Here is a 22079-nt window from a genome sequence, read left to right on the forward strand (position 1 = left end):
AACCGAACTTCACCGGGTTCGGCCGAACTCGTTTTTAAATTTTTTTACGGTACGCGACGTCAGGAGATAGTCACTGTCCAGGGTGCTGAAAGAGTTAAACTGTTTTGGCACCCTGGACAGTGACTTCCGATCCCAATAAACATGAACGTGTACAAAAAAAAGAAGTTCTGACTTACCGATAACTCCCGGCTTCTTCCTCCAGTCTGACCTCCCGGGATGACAATTCAGTCCAAGTGACAGCTCCAGCCAATCACAGGCCAAGCACAGGCTGCAGCGGTCACATGGACTGCCGCGTCATCCAGGGAGGTGGGGCCAGATGTCAAGAGAGGCGCGTCACCAAGGCAACGGCCGGGAGGGAAGTTCTCGGTAAGTACGAACTTTTTCTTTTTTTTTTAACAGGTTGCTCGATATTGTGATCGGCATTCACTGTCGAGGGTGCTGAAAGAGTTAACTGCCGATCAGTTAACTCTTTCGGCACCCTGGACAGTGACTGACGTCGACTAGCCTCATCTCTATGATGGCGGCTGCGCGAAAATCATGCAGCCACGCATCAAACACGGATGACACACGGAGCTGTCAAGTGGTTTTTGCGCGCGCAAAGACGCCACGCTCGTGTGAATCCAGCCTTAACATAAGTTCACACAGCAGATTTGTGCAACAAGTCTGCAGCGCGTGAACCTACGCTTATACTTGTACAATCCAACAACCACACAATCATATGAAACTAATATAGTGTACTGAATGCAGGATACATCATCCAGTTAGTAAAGGGTAAGGGAGTGGCAGAGGTTAAGGGTATGTTCACACGGCTTACTTTCGGCCAATTTTCGGGCCGTGAACATCGGAAGCAGAACGCCTCCAAACATCTGCCCATTGATTGCAATAGGAAAACGGCGTTCTGTTCCGACAGGCTGTTTTTTTACGCAGCTGTTTTGAAAAACGGCCACGTAAAAAAACGGCCGCGAAAAAGAAGTGCATGTCACTTCTCGGGACGTTTTTGGAACCGTTTTTCATTGACTCTAATGAAAAACGGCTTCAAAAACGGCCATAAAAAACGCAGTGAAAATCAAGAGTGGCTTAAAAAAGCTTCTGAAAATCAGGAGCCGTTTCCCTTGAAAACAGCTCCGTATTTTCAGACGTTTGTGAGTTTATGTGTGCACATACCCTAAGAGTTGGTGAGTTTAGTGTGTGATTAGTGATGACTAGCGGAGACAAGAGGGAGGTTGGTTATTGAGGGGCTGGAAAGGTAAGAAGGAACTTAGGGTAAAGTGTGCACCAGATAGTAGTAGGGGGACACAGATATTTATATTCATTTCTTTTTTTATAAAACAAGCCATAGTACAGCTTTGTCGACAGAAAAAAAAAGTTGTACCTCTTGGAATGCAACCTATGAAAGATTAAGAAAAATAATAGGCCCAAAATAGGCAGAATCCTAGGGGTTAAACAAGACGAATTTGAAAATAAGTCGGCAGCAGTGGCTGGCAGGGATTTGATGATATTTTGCAGTTATAAGCCCTTCAATGACTTTGTAACATCCTGTTAAGGATCCTAGATCATCTCCTATAATGAAACCCTACACCAATTTGATTGTGCCCAGTTACTCTATAGTAGGCATAGTTTGTGATCTTCAAAACCACCAGAACAGCCGCCCAGGCTGAAAGTTATAGGATCTAAGTGAGCTATGTGTAGAAAGAAATGGAGGTGACAATTACCCCTTATCTGTGTTGTCATGACCGCAACCAAACAACTGCAAAAAATAAAAATGATGATACTGTTCTTACATCAAACCACTATTACACTTATGCTCCACTTATACTTGAGGTCTGAATGCACATGATACATTGATATGGATCTGACATACTAAATTTACTTACTATAGTAATCTGTGCTTCTTTCGGTTGCACTAAATTCTGCTGATGTCTTTTATGTCTAGTATGTACATTATGCACTCTAGGGCATTATTCACATGGACGTGTAATACGTCCGTGTGTCGGCCGTTAAAACAACGGCCGTCACACGGACCTATGCAATTCAATGGGGCCATTCAGACATGCAGTGTTTTTCACGCAGCGTGTTTCCGTTGCATTAAACTCACTGCATGTCCTATTCTTGTGCGTTTTTAGCGCATCACGCACCCATTGAAGTGGGTGCGTGGAAATCACGGATAGCACATGGATGCACATCTGTGTGCGGTCCGTGATTCACGCACAAGTTCATGGGAAATGAAGTGAAAATGTAAAAAAAAAAAGAAATGTGCACATAAAGACATCAACAACTGATGCCACAAGGAACATACATGGATGCCACATGGAACTGCAACGCATGACAAACGTGTCCATGTTTTGCGGGAGCAAAACGGACACGTTCGTGTGAATCAGGCCTTAGTATCAGGCACTTCAGTAGATAACAGTAAAATAAAACCGGAAAGGTGAACTGACACTTTGTCCTGCATTACCGTGAACTATATATATATATATATATATATATATATATATATATATAAAACTCCTGTAAAGTCACAGCTTTCATTGTATAATTATCTCTGTAATTTGATACACAGCTGCGAGGGACATACCATTCAGAAACACGTGGTTTATAGAATGTCATACAATTTGTATAAAGGCAATGAGATCTATGATATAAAATATTGAGTATTGCTGAATAGTGATGGCTTAGGCTGGGTTCACACGAGCACATTAACGTCCGTAATGAACGGACGTATTTCGGCCGGAAGTCCCGGACCGAACTCAGTGCAGGGAGCCGGGCTCCTAGCATCATAGTTATGTACGACGCTAGGAGTCCCTGCCTCTCCGTGGAACTACTGTCCCGTACTGAAAACATGATTACAGTACGGGACAGTTGTCCTGCAGCGAGGCAGGGACTCCTAGCGTCGTACATAACTATGATGCTAGGAGCCCGGCTCCCTGCACTGAGTTCGGTCCGGGACTTCCGGCCGAAATATGTCCGTCCATTACGGACGTTAGTGTGCTCGTGTGAACCCAGCCTTAGGGTATGTTCACACACCTTAGGGTTAAGGGTATGTTCACACGACAGCGTTCGTAACGGCTGAAATTACGGGGATGATTTCAGGAGGAAACATCCCCGTAATTTCAGCCGTAACGGCATGTGCAGGCGCTTGAACGCCACATCCATTACGGACGTAATTGGCGCTGCTTTTCATTGGAGTCAATGAATAACGGCTCCAATTACGCCCCAAGAAGTGACAGGTCACTTCTTTGACGCGGGCGTCTATTTACGCGCTGTCATTTGACAGCGGCGCGTAAATTTACGCCTCGTGTGAACAGACAAACGTCAGCCCATTGCTTTCAATGGGCAGATGTTTGTCAACGCTATCGAGGCGCATTTTTCGGACGTAATTTGGGGCAAAAACGCCCGAATTACGTCCGTAATTAGTGTGTGTGCACATACCCTGAGACTCATGCCCATGACTGTATTACAGCTCCATACAACCTCTGAATTGTACAGCCGTAACACTGCACCCATCATCTTCTATGTGGCCATGCTGTACTGTAACTCTGTATATTGTACCTCCAGGAAATTATAGCATGCTCCATCGAATACCATATTTTCTCTAGAGGAGAATTTCTCCTAATACAGTGCCATACTACAAAGCCGTAGGGACTCTATATACCTCCATACAGGGCAGGCTCTGTGCACACGACTCTACTGTGTGCATGAGGATTTATTGTGCAAAAGAAGAGTAAAAGTAAGGACAGGTCAACAAAATATGTTGTTTTTTTTACCTATCGCAATTGCTGCCACCTGACATAATTGTCTATTGGTGTTTCTGCAAACTGCAAATCATATGTGCTAAAATCCATATTTTCTTTCAGTGGTCAAAGATGAGCACTAGAGTTTAGTTGATACTCTGCACCTCGGCCATGTCAGTCCTACAGAAGCTTGGCAGTTCGATGTCCATAACACTTTCTCTATCCTGGACGTTTTCAGCCATTGACTCCCACCATCATTAGTTTGGATATTCCACTTTGACCATATATTCCAATCTTCTGACAATATACCCCAGATGTATACAACTGTATAGGCATATTCTGCCACTGACTCCCACTTAAAAAAAAATTATAGGTTTTTTTCATTGTATTTGCATACAGTTGGTGTAAAGGATCTGCCAGGCACAGCTTCGGGGTTAACTTCCAGAGGTAATCAGTCTTCACCTGAGTCTATCTCTCTGAGACTGACTCCAGCTTCCACCACTCAGGCTGGCAGGCTTAGGAGTGGGAGAGCCTATCGCAGCCTGGCCAGACTCAGCTAGCTCCCGCCCTCTGTCTATTTATACCTGCCTTTCCTGTTCCTCCTTGCTTGTGATTCTTTCCGTGTGGTTTCCTGGCCCAGCTACAACTCCTACTATTTGATCCTGCTCCATACTGACCCTGGCTTTCTGGCTACTCTTCTGCTCTGCGTTTGGTACCTCGTGCTCTCCTGATTTGACTTGGCTCGTTCACCACTCTGTTGCTCACGGTGTTGCCGTGGGCAACTGCCCTTTTCCCTTTGCTTTATATTCCCTTGTATGTTTGTCTCGTGCACTTACTGAGCGTAGGGACCGCCGCCCAGTTGTACCCCGTCGCCTAGGGAAGGTCGTTGCAAGTAGGCAGGGACAGAGTGGCGGGTAGAGTAGGGCTCACTTGTCCGTTTTCCTACCCCTATCATTACAGTTGGATTGAAAAGCGGAGCCAACTATGTTTTTTGTATAGCTGAGGCAACTGTAGCCTAATGTATAGCAACGAAAAATATGCCAAAGTATACTCTTTGCCTACTTTTGCCTATTGAATATAGATGTAAACATCGAGAGATTTTCACGGGGTAGAGTAAAGGCCAAAGTGCACCACAGATGTCCTATGAAAAAAGACATATAACACTGTGACATCTGAGCTCTGCTACATCTGAAAATCTATTTACAATATGTAAATGATCATGGAGCCTGGATACCATGTATGGAATCCCAACGCGCGTTTCGCAGTGTTTGCTTCCTCATTGATATGGGTAAGGTTTTCTCCATTTTTGGATATTTGGGTTTTTCCTAAACTTTTCGCAGTACCATTGTGTCCATTAGTTAATGAGCTTTTACATGAGGGATAAGCCACTTATAGGACTACCTATTACCCATCCCATATACCCTCACTGTAGGGACTGTTGTACTACTATATGTATGATCTGTATTCCTGTTTTACCTTGTAACATTATAGAGTCCCTCTAATCACTTTGTACCTTTTTAAAATGTTTGTCTTATTTTTGTGATTTAATAAAAATTTGTTGTATCTTTATAAATATGGCTTTATACTCCGTTTTTTGCTTGCTTTAAATATCTATCATGTAGTTGCCTTTGTACTAAGAGAGGGAGGGTGTTCCTATGGGACAGTACCTAGCCCATTACTATATTGCATTAGGAGTTTATATAATTATTACACATCCATAAGCTCATATCTGCAAACAATTATTATGCATAAGTTACAACACCAGGACTTACTAAACCCATAAAGAGCAACAATTCTGTAATCCCAAGATACAGTTAGGTCCAAAATTATTTGGACTTTGACACAAGTTTTGCCATTTTAGCAGTTTACTAAAACATACTGAATATACAGTTATATAACCAATATGGGCTTAAAGTGCAGACACTCAGCTTTAATTTGAGGGTATTCACATCCTAATTTGAGGAAGGGTTTAGGAATTACAGCTCTTTAATATGTAGCTGCCTCTTTTTCAAGGGACCAAAGGTAAATGGACAATTATCTCAAAAGCTATTTAACGGGCTGCATGGGCTACTCCCTCATTAATCAATCATCAATTAAACAGGTAAAAGGTCTGGAGTTGATTCCAGGTGTGGCATATGCATTTAGAAGTTGTTGCTGTGAACCCACAACATGAGGTCAAAGGAGCTCTCAATGCAAGTGAAACAGACCATCATTAGGCTGAAAAAATGAAGAAATCCATCAGAGAGAATAGCACAAATGTTAGGAGTGGCCAAATCAACAGTTTGGTACATTCTTGAAAAAAAGAGCGCACTGGTGATCTCGTGAACTCCAAAAGGCCTGGACATCCATGGAAGACAACAGTGGTGGATGACTGCAGAATCCTTTCCATGGTGAAGAAAAACCCCTTCACAACATCTACCCAAGTGAAGAAGACTCTCCTGGAAGTAGGTGTATCAGTATCTAAGTCAACCATAAAGAGAAGGCTTCATGAGAGCAAATACAGGGGTTCACCACAAGGTGCAAACCATTAACCTCAAAAATAGAAAGGCCAGATTAGACTTTGCCAAACAACATCTAAAGAAACCAGCCTAGTTCTGGAACAGCATGAAACTAAGATCAACCTGTACCAGAATGATGGGAGGAAGAAAGTATGGAGAAGGCTTGGAACGGCTCATGATGCAAAGCACACCACATCCTCTGTAAAACATGGTGGAGGCAGTGTGATGGCATGGGCATGCATGGCTGCCAAAGGCACTGGGTCACTGGTGTTTATTGATGATGTGACTGAAGACAGAAGCAGCCGGATGAATTTTGCAGTGTACAGGGATTTACTTTTTGCTCCGATTCAACCAAATGCAGCAAGTTTGATTGGACGTTGCTTCACAGTACAGATGGACAATGACACAAAACATACTACGAAAGCTACCCAGGAGGCAAAGAAGTGGAATATTCTGCAATGGCCAAGTCAATCACCAGATCTCAACCCGATCCAGCATGCATTTCACCTGCTTAGAAAGACCCACAAACAAGCAACAACTGAAGACAGCTGCAGTAAAGGCCTGGCAAAGTATCACAAAGGAGGAAACCCAGCGTTTGGTGATGTTGATGGGTTCCAGACTTCAGGCAGTCATTGCCTGCAAAGGATTCTCTACAAAGTATTAAAAAAAAAACATTTTATTTATAGTAATGTTATTTGTGCAATTACTTTTGAGCCTCTAAAATGAGGAGACTGTGTAGAAAAATAGTTGCAATTCCTAATCGTTTCACAGGGTATTTTTGTTCAACCCCTTGAATTAAACCTGAAAGTCTACACTTCAATTGCATCTCAGTTGTTTCATTTCAAATCCAGAGCCCAAATCATGGAGATTGTGTCACTGTCCAAATAAATCTGGACCTAACTGTAACCAGGCAAAATAGTCTTTTATCAATTACCTTACTCTATCTGTACCAAAATATACAGATGCTATGAGAAATACTAATCAAAGAACATTTCTTCACTTAATCTCTTAGTGTTCACTGACTGCAGTGCTAAAATCCAGCGTGTTTCCTTCTGCAAAAGCCTGTTATCCAGATCCTCATGCCTGAGGGACTGTCATCACTTCAATTCCCTTAAAGTGTAGACAGTTTGGATCGACATAGTGCCACTTTTTCACGTTGTGCCACTGATGTATTATATTCCCTATATGCTCTATAATCCTACGCCTAAATTGGTGGATAGTTTTGCCCCGGTAAATTATTGGGCACAAATGTGAAAAGATAGACAAGTCCATAGATTTTACAATTAATGAACTCTCTGTTGTCAAAAGTTTGATCTGTAGCCCCACTAAAGAGAGATTTACTTTTCAATTACAGCCCCTACACTTTAAGGGGCCTGTTGCCCCTCTAACCAGGTGTCTTTCCTCAACTGCGGGGACAGTTGACTCTGCACTAGTCGGTTTCTAAGGTTATCGACCCCTTCTGTAAGTAATATAGGGTTTATATGTCAAAACTCCAGAGATTTCATCATCCTTTTTGAGAATATCCCAGAATGTTCCAGTAATGTCTCTCATCACACCTGCTTTATTGTCAAAAGTATCAACAAGTCTCACCACTCTATCTGTCCTCTCTTTAGCCTGGGGGAACAATAGATCCTACATATTTATGGCCAATGCATGCATGTATGAGTTTCTTAGTATCTGGAAAGGATACCCCTCTTTATATATCACCCAGTCAACCTTTTGGCCCCTTGTTTGTACTCCATCACAGAGGAGCAGTTGCGTCATAGTCTCAAAAATTGTCCCTTAGAAATTCCCGTGGCTATCCCAGCTCAGTAAATTGTTGGTTTCCTAAAAAACAGTAGTTGTTAGCATACCATCACTCCTTTTAGAGACAACTAAATCCAAGAAAAGTAATGAATTGTGCGCTTATATCTGACATAAAATGCAGCCCCAGATTACTGTAATTTAAATGCACTGTAAAGTTGTGAAATAGTTTTGACTCCAAGTCCAAACTGGCCAAATTTGGAACCAATGTGATAGTAAATCTCTCCAACCTCTGCAACACATCCATTGTGTTGCATACATAGGAGGAAAGGGCCAACACAAATGGGCAGCAATATCTAATTGGTATATACACTGACATTTTGGGGCTGTCGATACCCGAGACAATGGGGCATGCCGTGAGAGGGAACATCCTCTCGTGGAGCTTCGGCAGGCAATAACATGTTACAATCGGTGACTGTGATGACAGCAAAAAGGCACATTTCCTTTGATTAATCAATTTACTTTCCTTTGCATAAATTAGCATTTCACATTAGTTTTTTGAAAAATATATCTATTGGTTTCCTTTCAAGTATCCTCTGACACTGTTAATCTTTGAGGATTCTCAGACACATCTTGATGTACATGGGGCGATCTATTACAATGATATTCCCTCCTTTGTCCGAGGGCTTTATAATTATTGTGTCCTTTTTTTTTTTCAGGATCCAACAGCGATTGAATTTGAGCATGTGACAAATTATTCGCTTCATACTCACAACCATCTCTTCAAATTTGTCAATGTTTGGACATACACTAATGGGGGAATATTTTACACTCTTAGTTTTTAGATCAGTGAAGGGCCCTTCACCAATCTCCCCTTGTCCTGACCCCCAAAAATCTTTAAAGATTTGTAAATCTGGTAGATTCTCTTCATTTATATTCCATTTAGATTGACCACTTAGGTTGAAGATCACAAACTTTGAGAAGTAGTGTACTGGGTACCATTTTGGGCAGTACCAAGGACAATTTCTGCTAATATTAGTGTAGATACTTTGTGGGTGGAACGAGTATTTCCTACTTCTTCCTTTCCCTTAACAGATATTGTCATTTTGGTGGGCCTAAAAAATGGGTGCCTCTTCCTTTGCCTTTATTGCGGTTTTGACCCCCTACCTTGTTCTCTACCTCTCTGAGGGTTATTTTTCCTATTGTGTTCAGTATCCGAAGTATCAAAATCAGTTTTTGATTGCTGGTTAGACCTAGGTTCATACGCTCTGTGTTCCTTAAATTGCTGCAAGTCTCTTGCAAACTGTCTTATCCCATGTCATGAAGCCTGCAGGGAATGCCTCTGTGTTGCCAATGGATTTGGCGTGGGGCTAATCCAGGGAGCGGAGTCTGAGGGACTCCCAGGTGCTCACCCTTTAACCTCCGTATGGAGATATGGACTTGGCTGCTATACCCAGAATACCCAGGTTGTTACCCCCAGAGTAGTCTCGATTGGCAACAGCTGACGTGCACAAATATAGTACCAATAACAGTAGGCGAGATACACGGTCAATACCAGCGACAGGCAGCCGACGATGACTCACAGTTAGACGGCTGTTGGTCAGGGCAGGCAGAGTATGGTCAATATACAAGCCGAAGGTCAGGGCAGACGACAGTCAGGACGAGGTCCAGTAAAAAACAGTCCACCGATGAACCCACTAGCAGGCTAGGTATTGAAACAAATTGCTCAGGCCTGGAGCAAAGGGGGAAGGTACCGAATATCCCCTAGAAGGTTTGGTGAAATGGAGTACCGATGGCCCTTTGAGGCTGGAAGAGTCAGCAAGCTCTCTAGCAGAGGGCCTGGAGGATAGCGGGGGAGGCTGTGAGCCAGGCGGCCTGGAGCAGCGGTGTCGACCATGACATAGAGGACACTGGGAAAAGGTGAATATACGGCTGGGAGCAGGACGCTGTGGACTCGTCCCTGACAGACCATTTCCTATAAATATACCTGTTTTCTCCGCCAACCGTTCCATCATATATCTTTCTTTGCTGACTGCAGATTCTGGAATTGTTGATGTTTCAGTCTATCCCCCAATTTTGTCCTGCAGTAATTTTACCTCACTACAGAACATTATATCATTATGTCCCTCACTGCTAAATGACTGTAATTGTATGGACAAGCATAAATATGTTAGTGATGCATTGGGGGGGCACATTAAGTGTTTTCTAATATGCACTTTGATCTACACGAAATACACAAAGGTAGAAAGAGGTCAGATTTCGGGGGAACTGCCAAATTTTCAGATTAAATGTTAATGAGAACAAAATCACTGTGAGATGTCAACTGATGCACTGTTGTTGATCTTCCTGTGACTTACAATAGCTGAGAGTCATCTTCTATTGTACATTTACATTAAAAAAAATAACAATTCAGCTTTCATTTAATTCCTGTTGCTTATATAGCGCTGTACAGAGATTCTCACCATTCACATCAGTCTCTGTCGCCAGGGGGACTTACAATCTAATTTCCCTACGTCTCACACACAAAACACTAGGACCAATGTCATAAAGCAATTAACATATCAGTACAGTATGTTTCTGGAGTTTGGGAGAAAACTCACACAAACAAGGCCGAGGGGCGGACTAGACCGCAAAGAAGTGTTGCTGGGCCCCTCTCCATTCAATGACAAAAACATCAAATCTGTAGTCTATCCCAGAACTCTCTCACACTTACACACAAATGCCATAAACGACATCCACACACCGGACACATGCGGCACACACTACTTACACTGGCCGCAGTGTGTCCGCAATGTTAGAACCCAGCCTAAAGAAATCAATCAGGTTATACCTCCAAGTTGTACAGATTAGCTTAACTCCTTAAGGTCTGGTATATTTTAGGCCTTCATGGCCAAGCAATTGTTTTTTATTGCTGTATTTCAAAAGCCATAACTTTTTGTTATTATTCTGCCGTATGTGGGTTTCAGCACCCTGTCTCTATCAAGCTCTTAAAATGCCAGGGTCGCTATTGATCGCGACATCTAATGGGTTAAACGGCTAGGATGAGAGGTTTCTCGTATTTGGCCGTTACAGAAGGAGCCTAGCTGTCAATCATTGCCGAGCTTCCGTAATGATCGCACGGGCACGGCTTCTTTACCGTGTGAGCTACTTGACGTAAGTTTACGCTATGGAGCATTTAGGTGAGGAAATCCATGACATACATTTACGCCATGGTGCATCAATGGGTTAACCACTTAGTGACCAGCCTATTTTAAACCTTGATGACCAAGCTATTTTTTTACGTTTTTCCATCGTCGCATTCAAAGAGCTATAGCTTTTCTATCTTTGCGTCGACATAGTTGTATAAGGTCTTGTTTTTTTGCCTGACAAGTTGTATTTTTTAATAGCACAATTTTGGGGTACATATAATTTATTGATTAACATTTATTAACTTTTTTTGGGGCGTATTAGAAAAAAAAACAGCAATTTCGACACACTGTGTGGTATAAATAACATGATAACTTGATTCAGTGGGTCGTTACGATTGTGACGATACCACATTTATATGGTTTTCTTATGTTTTACTACTTTTACACAGTAAAAACATTTTTTTTTTCATAATTATGTTTTTGTGTCTTCATATTTGAAGCGCCATAACTTTTTTATTTTTCCGCTGCTGCAGCTGTATAAGGGCTTTTTTTTTGCGGCACCAATTGTAGTTTCTATCGGTACCATTTTGGAGTACATGCAACTTTTTGATCACTTTTTAGCATATTTTTTTGAAGGCAGGATGAACAGAAAACAGCAATTTTGGCATCGTTTTTTATTTTATTTTTTACAGCGTTCGCCGGGCGAGTTAAATAACATAATAGCTTTATAGTTGGAGTCGTTATGAACGCTGCGATACCAAATATGGGTAACTTTTTTTTAAAATTTGAAATTTTATTTTGTATTAAACAAGTTGTAAACAAAATACAGATGTGAAAAAGTCAGAATCATACAATTAAATAAGAGACATAAAGAACAGGTAGGGTACCATGGTAATTCCAATATAGAGACAGTCCAACATATCAATCAGGAGTAGTGGGAAAACACTGAGTAAGAAATAGATATATGAACATGCCAAAACTATTGATGTTGAGCAATGCTTGTCAAATGCTGGTGCCGATAGCCACTGGTGGAGGGAATGAACCTCGCCTGTATTGAAAGAGTATAAAGACAATACAAGAGACAGTAGGGAAGGAGGAGAAAGGGCATGGCATACCTGGACTCTGATGTGCAATGAAAATGCAGAGTTGAAAGGCAGACAGTCATCTGGTAGCTGCAGATCAAACAGAAGAGAAGAGTACAACTGCCAGGGGCCGAGTACTTTAAGGGAGAACGGGTCTAGGGGCAAATCACTCCCCACGAGAAAATGTAGCTTGGCATAGACAACATCAGCTTACCAACGAGTGGTATGTGGAAGACGAAAGGAAAGTGTCCCACTGGAGCCAGGTGTTTATGTAGCGGGTGGTTGCCTCTGAGGTTTGGGCAATGAGATCCGCCATCTTCCGCACCAACGCAACCTCCTGGAACCATTTATCCAGGGTGGGAGACTCCGTGGATTTTTGCATGGAATAATAGATTTCGCTGCTTGTAATAAGTGTCTGTGAGGGATCGTTTATATGTGTTCATGGGGAACATAAATAATAATGTTGCCTCAGGGGAGGCAGGGACAGAGGCTCCAGTGGTTTCATGGATGACCTTCTAAAAAGACCTCAGTAAGGGGCAACCCCACCACCAAATGTATGTCATAGAGCCGCCAGGTGCGCTACATCACGAGCAGCAATCAGGGACCGAGGGGTACCATTTATGGAGTACAGTTGGGAGACGGTACCATCTAGATAAAATTTTACAGCTGGTTTCTTGAGCATGAGTGGTTATAGAAGCCTTATGGGAAAAATAGAAGCATCTATTCCACTGTGCATCAGTGAATTGTTTACTTAATTTGCATTCCCAGGCTTTGCAGTATGGGGAAGGCTGTTGTGACCGTTGGGTGAAAAGCAAATGGTAGAGTGTGGAGATAGTATGTGACGGGGGAGTTGGGGAGGTGCAAAGTCAGTCAGTGAACGGTGGAGGTTAGCATGTTTCTTCGTAGTAGTATATAACAGTGATATGAAGGGAAAAGAGAGACACAGAGCGCTCCACTGGGGTAATGCCGCAGAAACCGGGGTGGTCTGTGATAGCATTGATGTGTATCTAATAAATACACTTACGTTTTGGAGTTGTTCTAGGTGGTCGGCACAACTCGATCCTCAAGCGTGTGGAGCCTTGATGCTCCGTATATATAAGCAGTCTGCTGGTCCTCGGCGGCTGAAAAATCAGTGGGAGTCGATGTGGAGAAGAGGTTCCAAATTATTTGAAAAAACGATTAGTGCTCCTGCATTTATGTGGAAGATTGAGCCAAATCCCCAGTCGAGGCAGAATATCTCATTGGGTTGGAAATACGAACTTTAGACAAGCCTGATGAAGACCTTAGTCCGAGGTCGAAATGAGTAGCTTTTTGCACCACTATTAATGCATATGCTGTTATTACATGTCTTTTTTAAGAAATAAAGTTCATATTTCCTACCCACTGAGATATTCTGCCTCGACTGGGGATTTGGCTCAATCTTCCACATAAACGCAGGATCGCCTTCTAGTAAGAGTGACCGTTTTTTCAAATCATTTGGAACCTCTTCGTAGTAGTATAGAAATGTTTCAACTGGTTGTATTCATACAGTCTGCGAGTGGAGAGCGTGGTGTCCGATAATATGGTTGCTAATGGGAGTAAAGAAGAATCAGAGACTTGTAAAAGGAAGAGGATGTTTGAGGGAGCTGCTGAGGAATAAGCAGTGGGCTCGGCCAGAGGGAAAGTCTGGATTGTCAGTAATTGGAGTGAGTGGTCCTAGAGCATCTATGAGGGATCCGCCTGACCCCACGGAGCGTAATGCCATAAGAGTTTGAGAGATAGTGAATGAAGATAGAAGTGTACCTCTTTTAAGTGAGTGCTGTGTACAGGGTAGCGTAGAGAATATGTGTAACTTTTTTTTCATAATAAAGCATTTTGTAAGGGGAAAAGTGGATTTTTCATTTTTTTTCCCACTTATTTATTAATACGTTTGTTAAACTTTTTTTTACCTTTTAACTAGTCCCACTAGGGGACTTCACTGATCATTGATCATTTTATAATAAACTGCAATACTTCTGCATTGCAGTGTATTACTTTCTGTCCATTTACAATGGACAGGCATCTGCTAGGCCATGCTAGAGGCATAGCCTAGCAGGCATCCACCACAGGCAGACCTGGGGGCCTTTATTAGACCCCCGGCTGCCATAAAAGAGACTGGCACCCTGCGATCTCATAGCAGGGTGCCAGTGGGGTGAAAGAGGGAGCCCCTCCCTCTCTCCAAAACCACTTAGATGCAGCGCTCGCTATTGAGTGCCGCATCTGAGGGGTTAAACGGGCGGATTTCTGGTAACTGAGAACAGAAAGTTTTAACTGCTCCCGGCGGCACATCTTTATTCTTATGCAGCGCTGTGAAAAGGCGTATTGGCGGTTAAAAGGTTCAAAAAGGCTCACTTGCATACAGTCTGCACAATACTCACCTCCACTTTGCCAGTCAGATCTTTAGCAAACTGTTCCAATCACTATGTAGCGTCCATGGCCGCGGGCCGTCGGGTTTACTCACCTCCCGACGCCCGCAGCCATGTATAAGTGAATGCTGGCTCGCATCTCCTTCCTAGGAGACGCCAGCGCTCACTTCTACTCCGGTCCGCTGTATGCCGTAGGGTGCGCGCGTGCGCCCGTGCCCGGTCTTAAAGAGCCAGCGCGCGCACATGTGAAGCAATCATCATCATCAACTACACATGATTCCTGGACTATAACAAGGGCCCAGCCCTTCTGATCCTTGCCTGAGCGTTGTTAGTGTATCCCAAGTCTGTCTTGCAAATGGTCCCTTAGTGTTTTCCCGTTCCAGTTGTTACCCGTGCCCTGTTACCCGTATCCTGTGCTGTGTTCTCGTTTCTGAGCCTCTCAGTGTTGGAGCCGCGCCCTACTGCACCTGCTGTCGTTTGCCACATCCAGTGTCGTTTGCCACGTCCAGTGTCTTCTGCCACGTCCAGTGTCGTTTGCCACGTCTAGTACTGTCCGCCACGTCTGGTGCAACCTGCTGCACCTACCTCCATCCGTGCTGACGCCATAGCCACTGTCTTGACTAGTTCAGGTACCCGTGTGTTACAAACTTCTATAGACTTTTGTATAGACTGTGACTAGGCCAGCTGCCTCTCTGCTACGGCGGAGCGGCCTAGTGGGTCCACATACCCTGTGATCGTGACAGTACGCTCAGGCCATGCAACCCGCTGGCCAGCCCAAGACAGCAGTCCAGAAGATACAGACGGAGATGCATGACCTACACACACGTCAGGATCAACTCCTTGAGGTGGTAAATACTATCATCTGTCCGTCTGGATCAACTCACTGTTTCTCCTCTGGTTCTACCTCCAGAGGCTGTTGCTGTGCCACTGCCAGTTGCTCCCACTGTTTTTTCCGGATCCACAGTTCCTCTGCCTCTTCCTCCTCACTATAACGGTGATCCCAGAGCCTGTAGAGTATTTATTAACCAATGCACGGTTCATTTTAGGCTACGGCCTCATCTCTTCTTCTCCGAGGAGGCCAAAGTAGCGTTTATCATCTCCCTGTATCCTCGGACCTAGCCTTGTTCCTGCAGTCCTTTCGTGCCGTGTTCGAGGAGCCGGGCCGAACATCCTCTGCCGCAGCCACTCTCTTGACCCTCAAGCAAGAAGGTTCCATAGTAGGGGAGTATGCTATCTCCTTCCGTACCCTGGCAGCAGAGCTGGCATGGAATAATGAGGCACTGGTGGCGACCTTCTGGCAGGGACTGTCCTCTCATATCAAGGACGAACTGTTGGTTCGCGACCTCTCTTCTACCTTGGATGCCCTCATCCGGTTAGCCACTCGTGTTGACATGAGAATCCGGGTGCGCACTCAAGAAGTTCGACAGGAGAGCCGGGGTCACAGACTAGCACCCTCGGTCCAGAGACCACTATTGCTTTCTCCTAGTGCGCTACCTGAACAACCCATGCAGGTAGACAGAGTCCGGTTGTCCGAACAAGAGAAGCAGCGCAGACGCTCCTCTGGACTATGTATTGTGGCCTTAAGGGTCATTTTGTGCGCCAATGCCCACAGAAACCGGGAAACTCCAGCACCTAGGGTTGGTTGGAGAGGCAACTCTAGGTGGGACGTCTCCAAACGTTAAAACCAAATTATCGATTCCTGTGGCCATCGTCTCCGGAGAGACGTCACATCCCTCCTCTGCCTATCTTGACTCCGGAGCAGCTGCTAATTTCATCCAGCAGGGTCTAGTTGATCGTTTACATCTACCCACAGTTCTTCTGGAGAGACCCCTGGCTGTTGTCTCTGTGAATGGTCAACAATTGCCCGATCCAATTATGTTCATCACGGACTCGTTGACACTACGGGTCGGGGCTCTTCACTCGGAGCAGATCACCTTCCTTGTACTACCCAAGGCTTTCAATCCTATCCTGCTGGGTCTGCCATGGCTTCGCCTACACACCCCGGTTCTTGACTGGAGTTCCGGAGAAATTCTTCAATGGGGTCCCAGATGCCATAGCCATTGCCTGTCACAAGTTCGGCCTGTTATGCCCCCTCTGCCTCAGTCACTCTCCGATCTACCATCTCAGTATGCCAGTTTTGCGGATGTCTTCAGCAAGCAAGAGGCTGAGACGTTGCCTCCACATCGGAATTATGACGGTCTCATTGAACTGGTTCCAAATGCTTCTCTTCCCCGTGGACGCGTATATCCTCTCTACTTACAGAAACTTTATCCATGTCGGCCTATATCAGGGAGAATTTAGGGAGGGGTTTTATACGAAGATCTTCCTCCCCGGCCGGGTTCTTCTTCGTTAAGAAGAGAGATGGATCTCTTTGACCCTGTATTTACTACCGTGGTCTCAACCAGATCACGGTCAAGAACAAATACCCGTTGCCACTTATATCCGAGCTGTTTGACCGTATACAAGGAGCCAGAATTTTTACAAAATTAGACCTGCGTGGGGCTTATAATTTGATTCGAATCCGTCAAGGGGACGAGTGGAAGACGGCATTCAATACCTGAGATGGGCACTACGAATACCTGGTGATGCCCTTCGGACTGTGTAACACTCCCGCAGTCTTTCAGGAATTTGTTTCTCCCCAGATCTGACGACCCATCAGAAGCATGTCCGTCAGTTTCTACTGCGACTAAGGGAGAATCGCTTATATGCCAAGTTGGAGAAGTGCGTCTTTGAAAATAAGTTTTTGCCCTTCCTGGGCTACATCATCTTGGATCAAGGTCTCAAGATAGATCCTGAGAGACTAAAATCTGTCCAGGAATGGCCACGTCCTCAAGGCCTGAGGGCCATACAGTGTTTCCTGGAATTTGCCAATTTCTACCGGCAGTTTATTCCAAACTTCTCATCACTGACGGCTCCCATCATGGGCCCTTACCAAGAAGGGTGTGAACGCCAAGGTGTGGACTCCAGAGGCAGAGTCCGCAGTTATTAGCCTCAAGAAAGCCTTCACTTCAGCCTCGATCCTCCATCACCCAGACGTATCTCGGCAGTTTTTATTGGAGGTGGAAAATTCTTCTGTTGGTTCAGGTGCACTTCTGTTCCAGAGGAGCTCCAAAGGAAAGGCAGTAGTATGTGGCTATTACTCGAGACTTTTTTCTTCTGCAGAGAGCAATTACTATATTGGGGATCGGGAGCTACTGGTCATCAAATTAGCTCTGGAGGAGTGAAGATATCTTCTAGAGGGCGCAGCTCACCCCATCTTGATCTACACCGACCACAAGAACCTCACCTATCTCCAGTCCGCTCAACGACTAAATCCCTATCAAGCCAGGTGGTCGCTGTTCTTCACCCGTTTCCAATTCGTGCTCCACTACCATCCCGCTGACAGGAATGTGAGAGCCAATGCCCTGTCAGGTCATTTGAGATGGATGACACGGTGGAGCCCCTTCAAAGTATCATAGTCCCATCCTGCATTGTCACTGCCAACCCTTTGCAGGTTAGAGACATCCCTCTGGGGAAGACTTTTGTTCGGTTGGCAGACAGGAGAAGAATTCTCCGCTGGGGACACAGCTCTAAACTGGCTGGGCACGCTGGTGTTCGTAAGATCTGGGACCTGATTGCTCATCTCTTCTGGTGGCCCATGCTACCCAAAGATGTTGTGGACTTTGCCTCTTCCTGCGCGGTGTGTGCTTCTAACAAGGTTACTCACTTCAGGCTTACCGGCCTGCTCCAACCTCTGCCAGTACCCAATGCCCCCTGGCAGCACATTGCGATGGACTTTGTCACAGACCTTCCTCCCTCAGCAGCATGCAACACTGTCTGGGTGGTGGTAGACTGGTTCTCGAAGATGGCACATTTTATCCCACTGACCGGCCTACCTTCTGCTCCCCGACTGGCGAGTCTCTTCATTCAGCACATCTTCCGCTTGCATGGCTTGCCCCTTCTTATTGTGTCCCATTGGGGGTTCAATTTACCTCAAAGTTCTGGAGAGCCCTCTGTAAACTCCTGGATGTGAGATTGGACTTTTCCTCAGCCTATCACCCCCAGTCCAATGGGCAAGTCGAGAGGATCAACCAGATCATGGAGAATTATCTCCGCCACTTTATCTCCTTGCAGCATGATAACTGGGTACAACTTCTTCCATGGGCCGAGTTCTCATATAAGAACCACACAAGCGAGTCCACCACTTCCACTCCGTTTTACATTGTGTACAGTCAACATCCTAGAGTCCTTTTTCCTGTGTAGACTACATCTTAGGTAACCGCTGCTGACTCTGCATTTGGGGAATTTCTGCAAATCTGGCAATAGACCCGGTCCTCTATTTTGCTAGCAGTCGATCGCATGAAGCGAAAAGTGGATACAAAAAGAAGAGAGCTGCCTCAGTATCTTCCGGGTACCAAAGTCTGGCTGTCCTCACGGAACATTCGTTTGAATGTGCCTTCATACAAGTTTTCTCCCAGGTTACTCGGTTATTTTGAGATTCTGCAACAGATAAACCCTGTCTGCTATAAGCTGCGGTCGCCTCCTACCCTGAGAATCCCCAACTCCCTTCATGTGTCCGTCCTGAAACCAGTGGTCCTGAACCGCTACAGTAAGACTTCCAGTTCCACAGTTGCTCCCAGTGGTACTTCTGATGTGTTTGAGGTGAGGGAAATCCTGGACTGCAAAAGGGTAGGAGGATAGACTTTCTATTTGGTGGACTGGAGAGGGTTTGGTCCTGAGGAGAGGTCTTGGGAGCTGGAAGAGAACCTCAGTGCCCCTGCTCTCATTAAGAAATTTCTCTCTCGCTCTGGTTCCAAGAAGAGGGGGCGTAAGAGGGGGGATACTGTAGCGTCCATGGCCGCGGGCCGTCGGGTTTACTCACCTCCCGACGCCCGCAGCCATGGATCAGTGAGTGCTGGCTCGCATCTCCTTCATAGGAGACACCAGCGCTCACTTCCGCTCCAGTCCGCTGTGTCCCGTAGGGTGCGCACACATGCTCATGCTCGGTCTTAAAGGGCCAGTGCGCGCACATGTGAAACAATCATCATCATCAACTACACATGATTCCTGGACTATAAGAAGGGCCATGCCCTTCTGATTCTTGCCTGAGCGTTGTTAGTGTATCCCAAGTCTGTCTTGCAAATGGTCTCTTAGTGTTTTCCCGTTCCAGTTGTTACCCGTGCCCTGTATCCCGTGCTGTGTTCTCGTTTCTGAGCCTCTTAGTGTTGGAGTCGTGCCCTACTGCACCTGCTGTCGTTTGACACGTCCAGTGTCTTCTGCCACGTCTAGTACTGTCTGCCACGTCTGGTGAAACCTGCTGCACCTGCCTCCATCCATGCTGAAGCCACAGCCATTGTCTGGACTAGTTCAGGTACCCATGTGTTTTGAACAGCTATTGACTTTTGTATAGACTGTGACTAGGCCAGCTGCCTCTCCGCTACGGCGGAGCGGCCTAGTGGGTCCACATACCCTGTGACCGTGACACACTAGCACTATCAATTGTCAAATGCATTTATTTCCTGCTGCTTATAAAAATGCCAACATATTCTACATCGCTGTACAGAGATTGTCACCATTCATATTAGTCCCTGTCCCCAAATGGGGCTCACAGTCTAATTTCCCTGTCTTCAAACTCCATGCAGATGTTGCCCTTAGTCATATTTGAACCAGGATCCCAGTGCTGCAAGGCAACAGTATTAACCACTGAGCCATTGTTCTAACCACTGAGCCATTTTCTAACCACTGAGCCATTTTTCTAACCACTGAGCCATTGTTCTAACCACTGAGCTATTGTTCTAACCACTGAGCCATTGTGCTGTTCATGTCTATTGAATTAATATATCTACATATAACTATTAATTCAAATCCTAGCCGTATCACTCAATGAGAAGCTGTCATGGAGAGATACCTCTTTATATTATTTGGTGCTATTGCGCTGTATTATGATAACACAATAAAGGAGTCGTGGAGCAGGTTGTGTTTTTACTTTCTACCAATAAGCCAAGAAGGCCCTCTGCATTAAATCTGTTCCGCTTACTGGGTAAAATACCCATTATCTCAATATCTCAGGTCATGCTCCACACTGAACAGATTTACTATGTACCACATTTTTGCACTAAAAAAAGTCACATATTCTGCTGAGTACAGGATGAGATTATTCACACATGGATTACTTGATTAAAAAGCACCCATGACCATTATTATACTCTATTGGATCAGTGCTATATCAAGTTTTCCAATTTAGAGATCATGGGGCTGGAATTTAATAAATCAATCGGGAATCAATGAGGCTACCCTCACTACCTGCATTCATTTTGATATATGGCCACATGTACATATTTTAGCATGATAGTGCACTGCAAATAAAGGTGGCATGGAATATGAAGCTTGCACGTGCAAAGACATATTCTTTTAGAGAAGCATCTGGTGTGTACATATATGCTGCATAAGAGCTACTTTCGATTAAGTTTCCTCCAAAAACAAACTTTTTACTTGGGATTGGGATGTTACCTATGTCATTATCTTCATGATTATTTTATATAAATAGGTTATGGATCCCCTTGATGGGGCTTGCCATATAAATATGTCAAATTGGTTGATTCTCATTTCTGTGGAGAGGTCTTTTATTTTTTTAGCCCAGAATGCTCTAATTTGTGCATATTGTAAATGGATAGCTGAATGAAGTTACAATTTAGCCTGGTGCTCTGGTAAGGAATGCCTCCTGCGTTCTTCGCCATGCCATTGATCGTGAAGATGAAATGTATTTTAAGATAAAATGTACTTTATTATTTTTTTGGGATGGGTGGCCCTTTAAACCCAGTGTTAGAAAGTGGTGACTTTTGGTAATGGACTGTTTCTGTCATCACTAGCTATCTTCCGCTCAGTCTGTCAGTTCTGTAGTAGCTGTGAAAAGCCTTTATTTCCACTGACCTTTGCCCAAGGTGCTTGATGTGTGTCTCATTTCAATAATGAATCGGATGTGCCACAGATCTTGCCTTGTAGTTACATGATCTCCACATCTACCAGTCCAGGGGGCTATTTGTAAGTGATGGTGGGTGGGGGAAGCAGTTAAGCGAATCACTAGCACAATAAGTGCAGGTAACATAACCCACATACCTATAGAGCCCCCCTCCTTTTAGACATACTACACCAAGATCCCTGCCTCCCTCTGCCGCTATGCCTCAATTATTATTGCCACACGATCCCCGTCTGTGCCTTCCATTGCAGCCAGGTCAGCCGAGAGAGACACAGACAGACAGGTTTGTTAAGGAGGGATAAGTGTCAGCCACAGTGTCTGGTTCTTGTTGGGAGGACAGGTGTTTCGGGAGGCAAAGCATGAAGCATATTTAAGTAGGGTAATGATGTGTGAAAGTGAGAGGGCAGCAGTAGACTAATAGAATTTACGTTACAGGTAAATGCGTGAAAGGCGAGGATTATGTGAGGCAGAAGAGACCTACAGGATTATAAACGTATACCAGAAGAAGAACCTTTTGTAACCCAATCATGGAAGTCTCTACCTAATGGCTGTTCATTG

At 44.7% G+C, this 22079-nt stretch overlaps 1 protein-coding gene across 1 annotated transcript in view; it reads left to right on the forward strand.

Moving 5' to 3' along the window:
• The window catches only part of SCLY (selenocysteine lyase), a 59124-nt gene extending 37075 nt beyond the window's left edge, over nucleotides 1-22049 (forward strand). Inside the window, exon 13 of the mRNA XM_075861335.1 lies at nucleotides 21957-22049. Within this exon, the coding sequence (XP_075717450.1) occupies nucleotides 21957-21960 (4 nt within the window). The 3' untranslated portion in view covers nucleotides 21961-22049. The remainder of the gene's footprint in view (nucleotides 1-21956) is intronic.
• Nucleotides 22050-22079: the final 30 nt, after the last annotated feature.

This window comes from Rhinoderma darwinii, chromosome 4 (assembly GCF_050947455.1).
Source record: "Rhinoderma darwinii isolate aRhiDar2 chromosome 4, aRhiDar2.hap1, whole genome shotgun sequence".
In the NCBI taxonomy this organism is placed as follows: Eukaryota; Metazoa; Chordata; class Amphibia; order Anura; family Rhinodermatidae; genus Rhinoderma; species Rhinoderma darwinii.